The sequence below is a fragment of the Trichechus manatus genome, unplaced genomic scaffold, assembly GCF_000243295.1.
Source record: "Trichechus manatus latirostris isolate Lorelei unplaced genomic scaffold, TriManLat1.0 scaffold00027, whole genome shotgun sequence".
In the NCBI taxonomy this organism is placed as follows: domain Eukaryota; kingdom Metazoa; phylum Chordata; class Mammalia; order Sirenia; family Trichechidae; genus Trichechus; species Trichechus manatus.
Genome location: NW_004443963.1, coordinates 16,921,129 through 16,942,265, shown reverse-complemented (window position 1 = coordinate 16,942,265; position 21,137 = coordinate 16,921,129). Strand labels below are relative to the sequence as shown.

At 42.2% G+C, this 21,137-nt stretch overlaps 1 protein-coding gene across 1 annotated transcript in view; it reads left to right on the top strand.

Annotated features, from left to right (window-relative positions):
- FAM227A (family with sequence similarity 227 member A) overlaps nucleotides 1-13,191 on the top strand; it is a 64,398-nt gene extending 51,207 nt beyond the window's left edge. The window contains exons 14-17 of the mRNA XM_023728914.1: nucleotides 2,708-2,865; nucleotides 5,702-5,854; nucleotides 10,716-10,856; nucleotides 13,047-13,191. Of these exons, the coding sequence (XP_023584682.1) occupies nucleotides 2,708-2,865; nucleotides 5,702-5,854; nucleotides 10,716-10,856; nucleotides 13,047-13,191 (597 nt within the window). The remainder of the gene's footprint in view (nucleotides 1-2,707; nucleotides 2,866-5,701; nucleotides 5,855-10,715; nucleotides 10,857-13,046) is intronic.
- Nucleotides 13,192-21,137: the final 7,946 nt, after the last annotated feature.

The window sequence follows — 21,137 nt, the reverse complement described above, 5'->3', positions numbered from 1 at the left end:
CTCCATTTGGTGCTTGGCTGAGTTCTTTATCTCTTCATTTGATGTTTTAGGGTTTCAGGATTGTTGTATTCTCTGTTTGGCTGTTTTTCGGATCTTTGCTGTGGAGGGACAGCGTGGTGCTTCTTCCTAGAGCGCCATTTTGCCGGAACTCCTTAGCAGTGAAATTTTTGAGAAGCAGGAGGCATGGTGGAAAAGACAAACAGACATGGGTTCAAGTCTTGATTCTACCTCTCACCAACTGTATTGCTTGAGCAAACTTTAACTTTTCTGACCTTCTTCTGGGTGCGGGGAAAGTAAAGGCCAGCAGTGTTATGGTCCTTAATGCTGAAAGGGCTGGTAGGTTTGCTGTGGAGATAGGGAGAAGAGAAATGGGTGATTGTGTACTCCTCCCGTGTTGTGGGGCGGGAAGCCCAGCAGTAGAGTGGAGGGTGGCCACTTCTAACAGGAAGGGGATGCAGCTGAAAGCCTAGGGCCTGGCAGGGAAAAGTGGAAGGGAAGTGCCAAAGCGAGTTGGCTCAGCCATCCGCCAGCCCCACTGAGCTGTTCCTCCCTAAGTCTTCCCACCTGAAGCAACTGGCACCTAAACCCTGGGAGTCATTCCTAACTCCTAGCTTTCTCCCACACCCACATCCTGTCCATCAACAAATCCTGCCAATTCTGCCTTCATCGTTTATTGTAAATTTGATCACTTCTCACCCTCTATGAAACTCCCAAGCCTCAGGCCCCATCAACTCTCCCCGAGCAACTACAGGGGCCTCCTAACTGTTCTTGTGTCCACTCTTATCCATCACACTCATTTCTCCACACATCAGTCAAAGACATCTTAAAAAACTTAAGTCACCCCTGCTCAAAACCTTCCAGTAACTTCCCATCACACCTAGAAAGAAGCCCTAATTCTACCATGGTCCAAGAGCCCCTGGCTTCCTCTGCACCCTCATGTCTTACTCCTAGTCTTAAACACTCAGTTGAACCATGCAGGCCTTGTTTCCGTCCTCGGACACACCAAGCTCATTTCTGCCTCAGGGTCTTTTGCAATTGCTGTTCCCTTTGCCTAGAACATCTGCCCACAGATTTTCCCATGGTTCCCTCCCCTCACCGTCATTCAGGATCTGCCAGCATCTTAACTCCCCTGACTACCTCATAGAAAATATTCCCTTCCTGTCCTCTCCCACCCTACCACCCTTCATCACCTGCTTAATTCTTATCTATAGCACTTATTATTCCATGATATTGTTATTCTTTTATTTGTTGATTTGTTTATTATATTCCTCTCAACTATAACACAAGCTCCATGAGGGCTAGAATTTGTCTTGTTCTCTGCTGAACTCTGCAGAGATCTCCAGCACCTAGAACAGTGTGTATACATAGTCAAAAAAACCCAAACCCATTGCTGTCAATTTGATTCTGACTCATAGCGACCCTATAGGACAGAGTAGAACTGCCCCATAGGGTTTCGAAGGCTGTAATCTTTATGGAAGCAGACTGCCACATTTTTCTGCCACAGAGCAGCTGGTGGGTTCGAACCGTTGACCGAACACTTAACCACGGTGCCACCAGGGCTCCATAGACATAGTTGTCACTCAATACACATTTGCTGAATGAATTGTTAACATTTAGGTAAATATCCTTCCAGTCTCTCATCTTTTTTTTTCCTTAACTTATTTATTTCATATAATAATATTTATTTCATGTAAAATATATAATGCCATCTACCCAATTTTCTGGAGCCCTGGTGACATAGTGGTTAAGAGATTAGCTGCTAACCAAATGGTTGACAGTTCGAATCCACCATCTGCTCCTTGGAAACCCTATGGGGCAGTTCTACTCTGTCCTATAGGGTCACATGAGTCAGAATTGACTGGAAGGCAGTGGGTTTTGACCCAATTTTCTATCTTGATTTTTTAAATTTACTGTTTGTTATGGATTGAATTGTGTCCCCCAAAAATGTGTGTCAACTTGGCTAGGCTATGATTCCCAGTATTGTGTGATTGTCCACCAGTTTGTCATCTGATGTGGTTTTCCTATGTGTTGTAAATCCTACCTCTGTGATATTTATGAGGTAGGATTAGAGGCAGTTATGTTAGTGAGGCAGGACTTAATCTACAAGATTAGGCTGTATCTTGAGTCAATCTCTTTTGAGATAAAAGAAAGAAACTAGCAGAAAGACGGGGGACCTCTTACTACCAAGAAAGCAGCGCCAGAAGCAGAGTGCGCCTGTTGGACCTGGGGTCCCTGGGCTGAGAAGCTCCTAGACCAGAGCCGACAGAGAGAGAAAGACTTCCCCTGGAGCTGGCACCCTGAATTGGGACTTCTAACCTCCTAGACTTTGAGAGAATAAATGTCTGTTTGTTAAAGCCATCTACTTCTGGTATTTCTGTTATAGCAGCACTAGATAACTAAGACACTGCTATATCTGAAACATTTTTTAAGTTATCCATTCTCCATAAACATCTTAATAGTGGCATTATTCCTTTGGATAGACAGGTCATCGATAACTTCTCCTAAGACGTTTAGGTCATTCTAACCTTCTGCTATAGTAAGTATCTGTATAGTGAACATCTTAGCACCAACCATTTTCTTAATTTCCTTAGGATGGCATTACTAAAACTGGAGTTACTAGATCACAGGATATGAGTGCCTTTACATTTCTTAATACATGGTATAAAAATGACAGTATCTTTTTTTTTCCTCCTTTTTTCCAACCCAGTCTCACCCTGCCTGCAAGAGCCCTGAGCTGATTGCAAACCACTTTAACATTTACGGGAAGAGCCCTCTGATTGTGTACTTCCTCCATAACTACTCCACTCTACGGCAGCATGGCGAGGACATGTTGATGGTCAGGAGGTCGAAGACCAACAGCATCCCATATCCTTGCCACCTGCACGCGGGGCCCATGCTCCTCCAGGCCCTGCTTCCCCTTCCTAGAAGCCAGGGCCAGGGAGAGGGATCCAGCCCTCAGCATAGCACCTGGCACACAGTGGGTGGCAGTTAAGGGTGGGCATTTATAGGAGTGTAAGGGTCGGAATCTTGTTTATTTTACTTCCAAATCTGCCTCATGAACTGGCTATGGGACCCTGGGCAGGTCGAATTTCTGTAGGTACAAAGTCACTTTTTTCCCATCTTTTAGAATGAGTGCACTAACTAGGCACTCTAACATACTTTGAAACTAAATGCTTCCTAGATACTCAAAATGACCCTAGAGTGAGTATTGATCAGGAATTCTCGTGTCCACATGTATACTTCATGTAACACCCTCTTCACACATACCCCTCCTCCCTGTTGTTGTTATTGACTCAATTCCTATAGGACAGACAGAACTGCCCCACAGGATTTCCTAGGCAGTAATTATTATTTTTAATTATTATTTTATTGTTGTTGTCAAGAATATACACAACAAAACATACACCAATTCAACTGTTTTTACATGTACAATTCAGTGATACTGATTATGTTCTTCGAGTTATGCATCCATTCTCACCTTCCTTTTCTGAGTTGTTCCTCCCCCATTAACATAAACTCACTGCCTCCTATGGTTCCTAGCTAATCTTTTGAGTTACTGTTGTCAGTTTGATCCCATATAGATAGTTCTTAAACGAGCATAATGCTCAAGGAAGACATTTTTGCTAGTTAAGCTAGATTATTTTTGGTGTTAAGAGGATTTCAGGGGATATTTTGGTTTAAGTTTTACAGATTATCTCAGCACCATAGTTTCAGGGGCTCATCCAGCCTCCATGGCTCCAGAAAATCCAGAGTCCATGAGAATTTGGAATTTTGTGCCGCATTTTCCCCCGTATGATCAGGATTCTTCTTTGAAATCTTTGATCAAAATGTTCAGTAATGATATAGGCTGTAATCTTTACAGGGACAGATTGCCAGGTTTTTCCCTGTGGAACTGCTGGTGGGTTCAAACCACAGACCTTTTGGTTAGCAGCCGAACGTTTAACCACTGCGCCACATACCCCTTCTTCATACCTATCAGCAGATTCCTGGTCCTGGTGGCATTTATGCTAAGCATTTAGAAAAAAGCTCAAATCTCAAGAAACAGGTATGGCATGTGTTGGTGTCCTGAGTCTTGGGATAAAATCAGAGACAACTCACGATATAAGCAGGTTACCATAGGGGGCGTTAATATGGGTTTTGGAATCAAATAGACCTGGACTCAGGAACCAGCTCTACCTCTTACCAGCTGAATGATCTTAGATAAGTTCCATCTTCTCTTTGGGCCTCATTTTTTTCATCTGTAAAATGGGGATGACAGTACCTGCCTCATAGGACTGTTATGCAGATCACAAAGACAACAGAGGGAAAGGCCCAGCACAGTGCTTGGCAGATAATGAGTGCTTGAATATTACATGTCTGTAGTTAGCTCCCCATCATGAGGAACGTCCATAATGGACTAGGTAGGACTTTGCATTGCCTGCCCTATAGAGCTTCATACCCACAAACTTAAGACTATAAGCAGAGGATGCTAACAGCTCACATTTCATAGTACTTTATTGTCTGTAAAGTGCTTTCCTGTACATCACCTCATTTGTTCTGTAAAGACAGTGTAGTGTAATGAAAAGAGCCTGATTTGGGGATAGACAGCCCTGGATCTGAATCCCAGCTCAGCAACCCACTGACCTGGAGATCTCATACACACGGCTTAAGCTCAGGGCTCAATATCTTTATCTACTCATTCCTAAAAGGTGATGTAGTGGTTAAGAGCTTGACTGCTAACCACAAGGTTGGCAGTTCAAATCCACCAGCCGGTCCTTGGAAACCCTATGGGGCAGTTCTACTCTGTCCTATACGGTTGCTATGAGTCAGAATCGACTCAACGGCAACGGGTTTTGTATACCAAACTAATAGTGTCGTGACTAGAATTTAGTGGCATACAACTGGTACTAAAATAAAAAGTATCATTATTATTATTAACACCGTAAGGTCAGTATTATTAACCTTATTTTATAGATAAAGGAATAGAGACATTGAGGATGACATATCTTGTCTGAGGTTCCACAACTCCTGACCAGTACAGCTAAGATTCTAACCAAGTCAGGGAGACTTGGGAGATGGGAGGGAGACAGAGAATTTTCCGACATACAAACATGAGATGGGGAAAGAGTCCTTGGGCCTGAAAAGAAAGGGAAGTTGGAACTTCTTCCTATTCAGTACTGTGATAATAGAGAAATTCAGATGACAGCCTAAATAAGTATTTCCTAGCCCTTCCATCAAGGAGCCATGGTGGCACAAACAGTTAAGTGCCTGGCTGCTAACCAAAAGGTTGGTGGTTTGAACCCACCCAGCCACTTTGTGGGAGAAAGACCTGGCAATGTGTTCCTGCAAAGATTACAGCCTAGGAGACCCTATGAGGCAGTCCTGCTCTGTTACATGGATTGCTATGAGTCAAAATTGACTCAATGGCACCCGACAACAACAACAGCCCTTCCATCAGCAGGAGGAGAGAAGGGCTTTATTAAAAGGTGGCGAACAGCCTAGCCAGAGAGGATAACCTCTTTCTTTCCAAAGTAGGCTGTGGTCAAAGAGCAGAAGATGTCATTTCCTGCTCAGATTTCCATCATCATCCGGAAACACGGTCATTTTCCCCACTCCCCTATTCCTCTCTTCCTCCTCCTCACGCACTAATCACATTCCACTAATAAAGCAAAGGGCCAACACCATCAGAGAGTGTAGGGTTTTTCTTGACGATGAAGACCACTGAGTCCACCCCAAAGTATGCTGACATCATCACCCAGGCCCTGAACAACCTGAAGAAGCGAAAGGACAACCTCTGCCGGTTGAACCGGCTTCATTGGAACGAATGGAATTATTTTGATGAGTGCCTAAAGGAGCAGCAAAACCACTTCCTCAGGTATTTAAGGGGCTTTAGGAAGGTGGCATTGTTTCAGCATTTTTTGTAGTACAGCATAGTAATTTTTAATCAGGGGGCGCCTCGCCCCGTAACTATTTTAAGCACAATCGGCTTTCTTGTGGTCAAAATGTAAATTCCACAATATAGAGACCAGATCTTTAAAGGAAATAATAATAATATTTTCTAACTACAAAAACATTACATTGTCAATGAAGGCAAACAAAAAGCTTGGAAACCCATAGAAAAGCACCTAGAGATATACATTGCTAACATTTTTCTGTAAATCCAGTCATTTTCTAGGTATATGTATCTGTATCTCTAAACAACAGTAGTAGACTCATACTGTAATTCTGTTTTGTAGCCTTTTTATTTTCCCACTTAGCAGCGTATTATGGGAATTTTCCTATGCCTAATGCCTTCTTCAATGTTTTTACTTTGTTTGGAAAAATTCCAAGCCTTTCAGAAAAGTTGAAAGGTTAGTACAATAAACACCCACGTGTCCTTCACTGCGTTTACCAAGTATTCCCATTTTGCTGCATTTGCTTTCTCTCTCTGATGTCTAGCCCAAACTCAGATTTCCCCAGTTGTGCCCAAAGTGTCTTTTTTGGATTTATCTTCTGCTGCAAGATCCAGTCAAGGATCAGGAATTGTATTTTGTTGTTATATGTCTGTCATGTCTTTTAATCTGTAACAGTCCCCCAGCCCTTTTTTTTTTTTTTTAATGAGATGGACTTTTTTGGATTGTTGAAGCCACATCCTGGATTTTTCCAATGATTTCCTCAGGGTATCATTTAACTTGTTCCAATATACCCTGTATTTCCTATACATTTGTCTGGGCAGAGCATCCAGAATTCAAAATGCCCTTTGCAGAACCCTGTGAAATGTTTCAACATATTATTCTATTACACAAGCTAAAGATTCTTCTTCTAGTGAAAAATATGAGTCTAAGACATGTATGTAGGCTTTAACATCTCAAGAAATGATAAGACAGAAAATTGTATCAAAGAATTTCCTCCGAGTTTTTCTGTTAGAAAATATGATCATAACCAGGACAAATACAATTTGCTGCTTGTTCTTTGTCTATCCATTGCAAGCAGAAGCAGGCTTCAAAGGGTAAGAAACAGTTGTGACAGAAGATTCTAACAGCAAGAATGTTATATCAATACAATTTTTTCCTTTGAATTGAAAAAAGACTTCCATTGTTGGAATGACCATTGGTGTAGGCCAAATTCAGTGCTAGTGTTTTAATACCAGTCCTCTTGCATCCATCCAATAGTGACCAGAGAAGTATATGATAGCATTTCAAGTTACTTGTTGTTGTTAGGTGTCATCAAGTCAGTTCCAACTCACGGCAACCCTTTGCACAACAGAACAAAACCCTGCCCCCGTCCTGCACCATCCTCAGATCATTTTTGTTTTCTCTATGTTGAGGTATGGTCAATGCTGAAGTCTGTAGTCTTTGATCTTCATCAGTAAGTGCTTCAAGTCTCTTCACTATCAGCAAGCAGGGTTGTGTTATCTTCGTATCACAGGTTGTCAATGAGTCTTCCTCCAATCCTGATGCCCTATTCTTCTTCATATAGTCCAGCTTCTCGGATGATTTGCTCAGCATACAGACTGAATGAGTGTGGTAAAAAGATACAACCCTGACACACACCTTTCTTGATTTTAAACCATGTAGTATTCCCTTGTTCTATTCAAATGACTGCCTCTTTGTCTATGCAGAGGTTCCTCATGAGCACAATTAATTGTTCTGGGATTCCCATTCTTTACAATGTTATCCATAATTTGTTATGATTCACAGTGTAGAATGCCTTTGCATAGTAAATAAAACGCAGGTAAACATCTTTCTGTTATTCTCTGCTTTCAGCCAAGATTCATCTGCCATCAGCAATGATAATAACCCTCATTCCCACCCTCTGCTGAATCCGACTTGAACTTCTGGCAGTTCCCTGTGAATGTACTTCTGCAATCACTTTTGAATGATCTTCAGCAAAATTTTACTTGTGTGTGATATTAATGATACTGTTTGATAATTTCTGCATTCTTTTGGATCACCTTTCTTTGGAATGGGCACAAATATGAATCACTTCCAATCGGTTGGCCAGGAAGCTGTCTTGCAAATTTCTTGACATAGACAAGTGAGGGGTTCCAGTGCTGCATCCATTTGTTGAAACATCTCTGTTGGTATTCTGTCAATTCCTGGAGCCTTGTTGTTTGCCAATGCCTTCAGTGCAGCTTGGATTTTTTCCTTCAGTACTATCAGTTCTTGATCATATGCTACCTCCTGAGATGGTTGAACATTGACCAGTTCTTTTTGGTACAGTGACTCTGTGTATTCCTTCCATCTTCTTTTGATGCTTACTGTGTTGTTCAATATTTTTCCTGTAGAATCCTTCAGTATTGCAACTGGAGGCTTGAATTTTTTTATTCAGTTCTTTCAGCTTGAGAAATGCCAAGCATGTTCTTCCCTTTTGATTTTCTAACTCCAGGTCTTTGCACATTTCATCATGATACTTTACTTTGTCTTCTCAAGCGGCCCTTTGAAATCTTCTGTTCAGCTCTTTTACTTCATCATTTCTTCCTTTCACTGTAACTACTCTACATTCAAGAGCAACTTTCAGAGTCTCTTCTGACATCCATTTTGGTCTTTTCTTTCTTTTTAATGACCTCGTTTTTATTCACGTATGATGTCCTTGATGTCATTCCACAACTTCTCTGGCCTTTGGTCATTAGCGTTCAGTGCTCAAATCTATTCTTGCGATGGTCTCTAAATTCAGGTGGAATATACTCAAGGTCATATTTTGGCTATCATGGACTTACTCTAGTTTTCCTCAGCTTCAGCTTGAACTTGCATATGAGCAGTTGATGGTCTGTTCCAGAGTCAGCCCCTGGCCTTGTTCTGACTGATGATATTGAGCTTTTCCATCTTCTCTTTCCACAGATGTAGTCATCTTGACTTCTTGTTTTCCATCTGTTGAGGTCCTTGTGTATAGTCACCATTTATGTTGTTGAAAAAAGGTATTTGCAATGAAGATGTCGTTGGTCTTGCAAAATTCTATTATGCAATCTCTGGCGTCATTTCTATCACCAGGGTCATAATTTCCAACTACCAATCCTTCTTCTTTGTTTCCAACTTTCATATTCCAATCACCAGTAATTATCAATGCATCTTTATTGCATGTTTGATCAATTTCAGATAGCAGAAGTTGGTAAAAATCTTCAGTTTCTTTATCTTTGTCATTAGTGGTTGGTGCATAAACTTGAATAATAGCCATATTAACTGGTCTTCCTTATAGGCTTATGAATATTATCCCATCACTGACAGTGCTGGACTTCAGGATAGATCTTGAAATGTTCTTTTTGACAATGAATGCGATGCCGTTCCTCTTCAATTTGTCATTCCCAGGATAGTAGACCATATGATTGTCTGATTCAAAATGGCCAATACCAGTCCATTTCAGCTCACTAATGCCTAGGATATCGATCTTTATGCAGTCCATTTCATTTTTGATGACTTCCAATTTTCCTAGATTCATACCCTCCGTGTTCCGATTATTAATGGATTTTTGCAGCTGTTTCTTCTCATTTTGAGTCACACCACCTCAGCAAATGAGGGTCCCGAAAACTTGATCCATCCGCATCATTAAGGTCAACTCTACTTTGAGGAAACAGCTCTTCCCCAGTCATATTTAAGTGCCTTCCAACCTGAGGGGCTTATCTTCTAGCACTATATCAAACAATGGTCCGTTGCTATTCATAAGGTTTTCATTGGCCAGTTTATTCAGAAGTATTCTGCCAGGTCCTTCTTCCTAGTCTGTCTTTGTCTGGAAACTCCACTGAAACCTGTCCACCATGGGTAACCCTGCTGGTATTTGAATACCAGTGGCATAGCTTCCAACATCACAGCAACACGCAAGCCATTACAGTACGACAAACTGACAGACGTTTGGGCAAGTTACTTTAGTATATACTTACTGCTATTTTGTCTACTTTGAATGCTCGTAACCTGCTTCTTTGTGGAGTAAACATCTACTCATGTTTCAAAAGCCAGCTGGTGTATTACCTCCTCTGGAGGTCTTCAACTCTCAACTCAGCGTTCCCATTGTGTATCCTGAGCTCATCAGAACACACTCCACTGTAACCTTCTTCTATAACAACAGCAGCAGCAGCCAACATTTATTGATCATGTACTACATACCAGGCACTTTTATAAGTACTTAAGCTACGGTAACCCAATCCTCACCACAACCCTAGGTTCTGTTATCACCAGGTCAAGTAATTGGCCCAAGGTCGCGTAGCAAGTGGCAGAGCCTGAATTTGAATTCAGCTTGCATTCAAAGCTTGTGGATTCCCTCACCTGTGTCCCTAGTCTGAGTATATATGCCTTGAATTCAGGGACCATGTCTTATTCTTCTCTGTGTTCCCAGGGCTGACATGACACCTGGCACATAGCTGGCGCTCAGCAAGAGCTTGGTGCCTGAGTCACTGCTATGCAATCAGCTCTCTGCTCCGGTTGGTTGCTTTTGACAGATGTAATTAATGAATATGTAAATATTTGCCTCCCTGTACATATTAGGTGGTACAAACGGTTAAGCACTCAACCACTAGCCAAAAGGCTGGAGGTTCAAACGCACCCAGAGGTGCCTTGGAAGACAGTCCTGGCGATCTGCTTCCAAAGGTCACAGCCTTGAAAACCCTATGGAACAGTTCTAGTCTGTACACATGGGGTCGCCATGAGTCGGAATTTACTCAACAGCAACCAACAACAACAACATAGGTAGATGGGAGTGAGGCCTCTGAAGAGATCACACTGACTTTTTATCTTTTTCCATATTGTGTCTTTGTGGTTTCTCCCCAGGGAGGTGAAGAACATCAATCAAAAAGCAGCAGAGAAAAAGAAGGCAAACCATACTTTCATCCCACCTTCGATCTTCAACGAAGAATACCTTGAAAAGAAACCCAGAGGAAGCCAACTGAAAGAGATAAAATTTCTTTCAAGGTTTGTTCAGTCAAAAACCATGGAAAAACTAGAAGTGTGTGCAGTTTAAGAATTCCTGGCACATAAACTGACAACAGTTAATCTAAAGCACAGATGAGAACTTTAAGGGGCAAAGAGCCCAAATTAATGTTGATGAAACATACCAGTAGAGACACTGAGAATGGTGACACAGTGTGAAGTATGTAACCAATGTCATTGAACTATTCATGTAGAAATTGTGAATGGATGTATGTTTTGTTGTGTATATTGCCACCAAAAATAAATATTATTAAAAAAAGAATTCCTAGAATGTAGAAAAAAGCACATAAAAGTTCACTCACAGTCCGATGTCACCAAAAACACACACATTGCCGTCAAGTCACTTCCAACTCATGGCAACCCTATAGGACAGAGTAGAACTGCCCCACAGGGTTTCCACGGAGCACCTGGTGGACTCAAACTGCTGACCTTTTGGTTAGCAGCCATAGCTAACCATAGTTTCCAGTCTGATGTTAGGGAGGTTGTATTTAGGCTACTCCCTTCATTCATACACTCAACTCTCATATTACATTTATTATTATTAATGGTAGTAGCAAGAGTTACCAAAGATTTTCTTCTTTCTCTATACCAAGCATTGGGCTAAGTATGTTATGAACTGCATTATTCAGAGCGCTGTTGTTGCATGTGCTGGGAAGGCAGCTAAAACTTGTTTAGGCAGAAGGAGAACCTAGTGGCTTAAGTAAATGGGAAGGTCACAGAGAGGCTGGCTACAGGCACATTTGGTCCTAGGGGCTCAATGATATTGTCAGATTCTCTTTCTCTCTGTTTCTCTTGACCCTCTTTCACTCTGTGTGCTGGCTTCTTTTTCAAGCTGCCTATACCCTCAGAGAAGGAAAGAGGGCCACAGATAGCCCAAGCCTGTATCCTTATAGTGCATAATCTAAAAATCCTTATAGTACATAACCCCCTCCCAGCCTCCATAAGCCAAACCTCATAGGAGTCTCTGATGGCTCTGCTCACCCTGTCTGGACCAGTCACTTAGTTCAAGAGGAAGGAGTGCTGTGAGTGATTGGCCAGACCTGAGTGGCTACATGGCCAAAGAGAGCAGGGCACAGCCAGTGACATGGGTGAGATGCTATCAGACGACTACAATGTGCTTACTTTATTTTATTTATATCTCAGCAAAGCCCTATTGGATATCATTACCTCATTTTACTAAATAGAGAAGTCAATTAAACATTCACTAACAATCTCCTTTGCCAGGTAGTAGGAATACAAAGAAATGAAGAAGTTGCAGTCCTTGCCTTCAAGGACTCAAAGTCTAGAGGCGGAAAGAGATATGTAAACAGACAACATGCAATAAAGTCTCATAGGTCATAAGAGAGAACTTCAAAAGGGAAAAAAAACCAGTTGCTGTTGAGTCGACTCTGACTCATGGCAACCCCATGTGTGTCAGAGTGGAACTGTGCTACAAAGGATTTTCAATAGCTGATTTTTTAGAAGTACATCAGCAGGCCTTTCTTCCAAGGCCCCCTAGGTGGACTCAAAGCTCCAGCCTTTAAACACTGACCATTTACACCACCCAGGGACTCCTTCAAAAGGGAACAGAGTAGGAAATGGTCTTTTTGTTTACTAGGCAAAGTGAGGTTATTGTTGTTAGGTGCCTTTAAGCCAGTTCCAACTTACAGTTCCGTGTACAACAGGAGGAAACACTGCCCAGACCTGCACCATCCTCACAATTGTTGTTACGCTTGAGCCCATTATTGCAGCCACTGTGTCAATCCATCTCATTGAGGGTCTTCCTCTCCTTTGCTGACCCTCTACTTTACCAAGCATGATGTCCTTCTCCAGGGACTAATCCCTCCTGATCACACGTCCAAAATACGTGAGACGAAGTCTTGCCATCCTTGCTTCCAAGGAGCCTTCTGGCTGTACTTCTTCCAAGACAGATTTATTCGTTCTTGCAGTCAATGGTATATTCAATATTCTTTGCCAACACCATAATTCAAAGGCATCAATTCCTCTTTGGTCTTCCTTATTCATGGTCCAGCTTTCACATGCATATGAGGCAAAGTGGGGAGTCCCTGCCAGTGTTACTGACTGATTTGTAAACTCTTCCTCTCAACACCTATCAATATTCCAGTGACACCTTTGAAATGATACTGAATTTTTGAGCCAGTTTTTTTAAATGTCTTTTTGGTTTTCCCACAGGAAAGAAAAGGAGGAGCGGGAAAAGAAATGTGGGTTGCAGAGCGCTCCCCTCTCACTTTCAAGCCTTGAGGATCCAGAAGATCCCTACGAAGTCTTTGAAGCCACTGCTACCAGGCGGGGTGGAATAACAACAGCAGAAAAATAAAATTATGGCCAAAGACTGGGAAATAGAAATACCTCTTCCTGGAATAGGGAAAAGATTCCATTATAGTTTTTCCTAGTCTGAGTGAAAAGTAAGAGTGGGGAGTTTTGTACTTGGGGCACTACATTTATTTATGCATTTTCTCCTTTATTTACTCATTTTATTTAAAATATTATCAGTAATAATATCAATTTATAATATGATAATAATGATTATCATTTGACTGTTTACTTTGCCCTGAGCATTAAGCTAAGCACATTACAAACATGACCTTACTTAACCTTCATATCAGCTCTGTGAGATAGGGATTGTTGTTGGGTACCATGGGGCTGATTCTGACTCGTAACGACCCCATGTGACAGAGTAGAACTGCCCATAGGGTTTTCTTGGCTGGGTGGGTTTGAACCACCAACCTTTCCATTAGAAGCTGAGTGCTTAACCATTATGCCACCATGGCTCCTGAGCTAGGGATTGTTCACTGCACTTCACACAGTGGCAAACCTAGGTTTAGAGGTTACAAAAGCTCCCTGCAGTAGACCCTGGGGAAATAACAGTGGATAAGACACTGTCTCTGTTCTCAGTGGACTCCCAGCCTGGTAGAGGGAAGGCAGAGGCATCAACAGATGTGCCCCCAGACACCTCTTTCAGAAGTCACTAAGGCCTGGTGACCCCAGACGTTTCAGAAGTTAAAGAAGAGCAGACCTGCTCTTCCCATTGCAGACACTGGAAGGGAAATTAAGGGAAGTGACCTTTGCCCTGTGCTAGCCATATTCCATAGGTTATCCCATCAAATTCTCGTAACAGTCCTGAGAGGTAGGTTTTATTTTCCCTGTTTTTCAAAGGAGGCAGCTGAGGCCCGCTGGAGTTGAGGCCACCGTCTCTCAGGCTCCCCACGGTGTCTCCCACAACGTCCAGAGGATCTTTTAAAAAATCCACATCTCATCATGTTCCCCTTAAAATCTACACTCTCTCCTCACTGCCCTAAGGATCCCAAGGAAAAATCCAAACTCTTAGACGTGAGGCCTTCAGGAAGTGGGCCCTACTCCCCTCTCCTCTGTTGTCTCTGTCCATCATCCCTTCCCACCCACCACTCAAGTGACACTGAGCCCTCTGCAGCAACCTAAGAGGCTGAGCAGAGGCTGAGCTCTCTCTGCCTCCAGGCCTTGCTTGAACAAGCTTCTTCCTCTGCAGGAACTGCTATTATCTCCCACGCCCCAACCCATCCCAACCCTCCTTCCCCTGGCCAACTCCTACTCCTAGAGTCTGTGTGGCGCCAATGTCTCCTCCTCCAGGAAGCTTTCCGTGACACGCACAGAGAAGATCAGAGTTAAATGCTTCCCTTCCAGGCTCTCAGACTTTTTTATAGCATGAAAACTGGCTGAGCCCAAAGCAGTACAAGGAATTGCATTTGGAAAACTCAGGGCTGGGAAGTTTGGGGCAGACCCATCTTGGAGAAAGCAGTCCAGCTGTGGTTTCACAGGTTACAGCTCTAGGGTGGAGGAAGAGCCTGGTTGCCAATGCAGATGAGCTGAAGGGTGAAGGCTCAGGTGGTTTCCTGAGCTCAGAGCCCTGATTCTCCCATGTGGTGGCAGGGCAGCCAGGAGTCATAGTGCTCTTTGCAGAAGCCCATAAGAATAATGCATTAAATTTCTGGCACCCAAATAAAGGACTGTTTACTAGCATAAAACATGCATCTCTGATACAACTGCAGAGTTCGGTATCTTAAAATAACACATCATATGTTAAGGAATCACACCTAGTTTTTTTCTTGATTATAACTTTTACTTAACAGTTTGTTTTTGTCACCTTGAGCAGTGGCACGCGACAGTTTCCCATAGCTAAAACTTATTGAATGCTTGTTTTGGCCAGGCCCTTATTCTGTTCTAAGCACCATACTTGTATCTTTTACTTAATTCTCACAGCGCCCTGTGAGATATGTGATTTTGTCAGCCTCATTTTACAACTGAGGAAATTGAGGCTTGGACGGGTTCCGTGACTGTTGCCCTGGCTTTCACATTTGGTAAGCAGTGGAGACAAGATTTGAGCCCAGCAGTCAGGCTGCAAAGCCTGAACTATCCTTAAGAGAAGGCTATTAGAGGTAAACTTAATATGGAAAAAGTTCTGTCAATTCCTTTTTCCTTTGATCAGGAAAGCAACTGCCAATAGTGGATTGTAGCAGCACGGTTTGAGCCCCTTTGTTGTAGGCTATAGAATCTTCCAGGTGAAGAAAGACTTATCAGTACCATTGTTTCTGTTTTTATACTGAGAAATTTTAATTAACTTCATACAAACTAGGTATTTCAGTAAATCTAATGTTCTAAAATCCCTTTGTAACTTTTATATTATAAATTCATACTGGCTTATAAGTATTATACAATTTCAGAAATTCCTTTGTTCTTACGCTTTTTCAAATGCGTTTTTTCCCGTTTTAATAATTCTCTTTTTTGTTGTTGTTGAGAGTATACACAGCAGAACATACACCAATTCAACAATCTCTACATGTACAATTCAGTGACACTGATGACATTTTTCAAGTTGTGCAACCATTCTCACCCTTCTTTTCCAAATTGTTCCTCCCCCATTAACATAAACTCACTGCCTCCTAAATTTCCTATCTAATTTTCCAGCTAACGTTGTCAATTTGATGCATTATAGACAGGGGCAGATTACCCAATAAGCAAGGTAAGCACAGGCTTTCTTGTGCTTACTTCCTAATCTGTAGTGAACAAGTTCACCTGCTTTTTTTAACCACATCAAAGATGTGGTGAAACTCACGTGAACTTGTTCACTACAGATTAGGAAGTAAGCACAAGGAAGCCCGTACTTACCTTGCTCACTGGATAATCTGCCCCCGTCAGGGACTGTAAATTTAAAAAGAGGCTTTGATTCTGTGAAAGGTGCTGTGGGGTTGGGAGAGAGACAGATGCCAGCCCATACCTAGAAGCAGAATCTTTGATGTGGTGACAAAATGTGGAATTATTCACTGCAGATGATCTGGTAAGCAATGTAAGCACTGTGCTTACCTTGCCTATTGGATAATCCACCCCGATTAGAGATTGTTGTTGTTGTTGTTAGGTGCCATCGAGTCAGTTCTGACTCATAGCGACCCAATGCACAACAGAACAAAACGCTGCCAGTTCTGCGCCCTCCTCACAATCATTGCCTGAGCCCATTGTAGCCACTGTGCCAATCCATCTTGTTGAGGGCAATTAAAATCCATTATGATAATTACTAGGAGTCTTTGGGTGGTGCAAAAAGTTAATGCATTTGGCCGCTAACTAAAAGGTTGGAGGTTCGAGTCCACCCAGAGCTGCCTTAAAAGAAAGGCCTGGTGGTCTACTTCCAAAAAAACCAACCACTGAAAATCCTATGGAGCACAGTTCTACTCTGACACACACAGGGTAGCCATGAGTCAGAACTGACTCAGTGGCAACTGGTTTATGATCATTGCTACCACAGTGAGGGTGCGTGAAATGCCCTGGCAGCTCACAGGAGGCGCACATGTGCCATCCTTGGTGGAGGTGGGTCATGGAAGACTTCTCAGAGGAGGAGACATGTAAGGGGAGTCCTGAAGGAGGAGCAGGAATTAGTGACATTGGGAGTTAATGGAGAGGGGGGAGGAGAAGGGCCTTTCAAGTACAGAAGCAACAGGAAAAAGGCCCAGAAATAGGAGAGGGAATGGCTCCTTAGAAGACCTGCAAATAAAGAGTTGATTGTTGAAACAAATAAACCAAAAAGAGTAGCTGCTGAGACTGCTTATGTCCAACCAAATACCTCATGGGATTTGGTTTATTGGTTTGGAGGTTTAGGGTCGTGGTTTCATGCAACACCCCAGTTAATTGGCCTAAGAATGTGTTTAGTGCTTCTATTCTATCTCCTAATTTCGTTGTGTAAGGTCTAGGATCTTAAAAGCTTGCAAATGGCCATCCAAAGTACAGCAGTTGTTCTCTATTGAGCCTGGAGCAATGAGGAAGAAGGAGAGTCAGGAATAGGAGGAGGAAATGCAATGTGTACCTAATTGCCTCCATGAACAACTCCCTCCTTTGCCATGAGACCAGAACAACTGGATGGTACCCAGCTACCATTACTAAACATTTTGATCAAAGATTCTATAGAAGAATCCTGATCAAAAGGCAAGAAAATGCAGAACAGAATTTCAGTTCTCATAGAGTCCAGACTTTCTGGAGCCATTGAAGCTGAATGAACCCCTGACACTACTGACCTGAGATAATCTTTAAACTTTAAACCAAAAATACCCCCTGAAGTCTTCTTAAAAACCAAACAATAGTTTAGTTTAACTAATAAAGAATGTCTGCGTTAAGCATTGTACTCTTTTAAGATCTATCTTTATGGGATCAAATTGACAGTAGCAACTTCAAAGATTAAATAGGAATCTTAGGGGGCAGTAAGTTTATGTTAATAGGGGAAGAACAACTCAGAAAAGGAGAGAATGGTTGCACAAGTTGAAGAATGTAATCAATGTCACTGAATTGTACCTGTAGAAACTGTTGAATTGGTGTATATTCTGTTGCGTATACTCTCAACAACGATAAAAAATTATTTTTTTAAAAAAAGAGTTGATTGTGGCTGGGGAAGGGGAGAGACTGCTCTGCTTATCACACCATATGGTGCCTTGTACGTGGTAGGTTCTTAATGTGTCCTGGTTTCAGGAGAAGGGTATGCTTTATAACAACAATGATAACAAGAATAATAATAGCTGGTGGCAGTTACCAAGTGAAGTACACTGTGCCAGGAACGCTGCATAAACCACCTCGTTTAACCATCACAGTGACTCTCCTAGGTAGGCATTCTGTTTCCACACCTAAGAAAATAAGTTCAGAGAGGTCAAGTCACACAACTAATAAGTGCATAGTCCTGCATCTATTAAGGAGCAGGGCGGGGATATAAAGCTCAGAATTTTTCTGGTGCCAAAGCTTGAGCTCCTTCCCTGTCACCCTTCCTGTTTTCCTGGGTCATATTTTCCAAGGGGTCACCTAGAGTTATACTCAGGGGTCACACTAGGATGCATATCTGTGGGGGGCACTATGTGTCTCAAGAATGCACTTATTTGCTTCTTGGTTTGGGCAACCATCCACAGGATTTCCTCCCTCTTTTCTGTGCCAGGTAGACTGTTCTAAAACAGACCAGGTCACTCCCCTGAGCCCTGAGGCCCACATGACAAAGGCCAGGCCCCTCAGCCGGGGCACAGGTCCTTCCACAAAGTGGCCCTGGTGCTGCTGTGCCTCAGTGAAGTCTCTCCCAAAGTCTCTCTGGGCACAGTGGCTTCACCTGCCTCGGTTTTTCTCAGGTTCTTCACAGATTTCTAGCAAAGTATTAATGCATTTATTGGTTTACACGCCCTTCTCCCTCTTCTAGACTGTGAGCCCCTTAAAGTCAAAGACCATGTCTTTATCCATCTCTGTATTCACAGGGCCTAATAGAAGGATGGTACAGAATAGATCCACAGGTTTCCCCTCTGTGGGGCTTGCTCAACCTCTCCAAGCCCCAGTTTCCTCCTATGAGAAATGGAGGTAGCAATATCCACTTGGGTCCACCAGGAGGGTTAAACAAGACAACATCTAAAAAGGATTTAACAGAGCACCCAGTACATAAGTCCTTAATAAATGATACCTCTTATGATTATTACTATTATTTAATAATGTATGTTCCATAGTGTTATTATTAATAAATAAATGAATGAAAGAATTAGTAAATAAATGCATGAATGAAGTGACTTAACTCCAATTCAAATCATGCCTTTGGCCCAGGGTAAGAGTGAACTTCAGTGCTGCACTGAAGACATAGGTGAAAAACAAGGCTCCAGGAATTGAAGGAATACCAACTGAGATGTCTCAACAAAGGGATGCAGCATTGGAAGTGCTCCCTTGTCTCTGCCAAGAAATTTGGAAGACAGCTACCTGGCCAACTGATGGAAAGAGATCCGTATTTGTGCCCATTCCAAAGAAAGGTGATCCAACAGAATGTGGAAATTATTGAACAATATCATTCATCTCACACACAAAGAAAATTTGGCTGAATATCGTTCAAAAGTGGTTGCAACAGTACATCAACAGGGAACTGCCAGAAATTCAAGCCAGATTCAGAAGAGGACGTGGAACAAGGGATATCATTACCAATGTCAGATGGGTCTTGGCTGAAAGCAGAAAATACCAGAAAGATGTTCACCTGTGTTTTCTTGACTATGCAAAGGCACTCAACCGTGTGAATCATAGCAAATTATGGATAACATTGCAAAGAATGGGAATTCCAGAACACTTAGTTGTGCTAACAAGGAACCTGTACATGGACCAAGAGGCAATCGTTCAAACAGAATGAGCGTATTCTGCAGGGTTGAAAGTCAGGGAAGGCGTGCATCATGGTTGTATCCTTTTACCATATTTATTCAATCTGTATGCTGAGCAAATAATCTGAGAAGCTGGACTATATGAAGGAGAAAGGGGCATCAGGATTGGAGGAAGACTCATTAACGACCTGTGATATGAAGATGACACAACCTTGCTTGCTGAAAGTGAAGAGGCCTTGAAACACTTACTGATAAAGATCAAAGACTACAGCCTTCAGTATGGATTACACCTCAACATAAAGAAAACAAAAATTCTCACAACTGGTCCAATAAGCAACATTATGATAAACGGAGAAAAGATTGAAGTTGTCAAGGATTTCATTTTACTTAGATCCACAATCAACGCCCATGGAAGCAGCAGTCAAGAAATCAAAAGACACATTGCATTGTGCAAATCTGCTGCAAAAGACCTCTTTAAGGTGTAAAAAGCCAAGAAGTCACTATGAGGACTAATTGCGCCTGACCCAAGCCATGGTGTTTTCAATTGCCTCGTATGCATGGGAAAGCTGGACAATGAATAAGGAAGACCAAAGAAGAATCGATGCCTTTGAATTATGGTGTTGGCGAAGAACACTGAATATACCATGGACTGCCAGAAGAAGGAACAAATTTGTCTCAGAAGTAGTGCAGCCAGAATTCTCATTCAAAGCAAGGATGGTGAGACTTCATCTCACATACTTTGGACATGTTGTCAGAGGGGACCAGTCCCTGGAGAAGGACATCATGCTTGGTAAGATAGAGGGTCAGCAAAAAAGAGGAAAACCCTCAAGGAGAGGGACTGACACAGTGGCTGCAACAATGGTCTCAAGTATAAGAATGACTGTGAGGATGATGCAAGGCCGGGCAGTGTTCCGTTCTGTTGTACATAGGGTCGCTATGAGTCGGAACTGACTTGATGGCACCTAACAACAACAGGATTGAACTTATATTCTTTGTCCCATGGACTGGGAATGACTAAATTGTCCCCACTTGCGATATTACTTTTTTGTTTTGTTGTTTCTTTTTGAGATTAAATTTGACAACATGTGCAGGCTTCACCTATAAGTCTTCTCCTAGTTCTTCTTAGGCCAGGATTCCTTCAGGGGAGCTGGAAGATGAGAGGTCAAAGAGGAGTGCCTCCTTTTGCTACACTGGTTTTGGCTTCTAGGTGATCATCATGTCTCTGTGGGGAAACCAGAAAGACACAAACAGAAACAGGTTAAACGACCAGTGCAATCACAAGAATGAAGGAGGGAAGCCCCAGGATTATGTAAACAGCCTAGAAAACAACCACCCAGAGTGAAGCAGGTCAGAAGGCTGGGAAACAAAGGTGAAATCAACAGACTATCTAAAGTGTCTAAATGTACTGGGAGGAGATTTATACAACTAAGGGAAAATTTGAGATAAACTGTGAGAAGTACATAAGAAAAAACAAGAAAACAGACAAATAAAAAAAAAAAAAGACTTAGTTTCGTGGTAACAAAAGTTTTGCAGAAAAAAAAAAATATATGTATATATACCATGATATACTCCATAGCTCAGCTGGCAATACTATTGACAGTGTCATAATAATGCTGATTAATGATCCAACAAAATTACAATATAA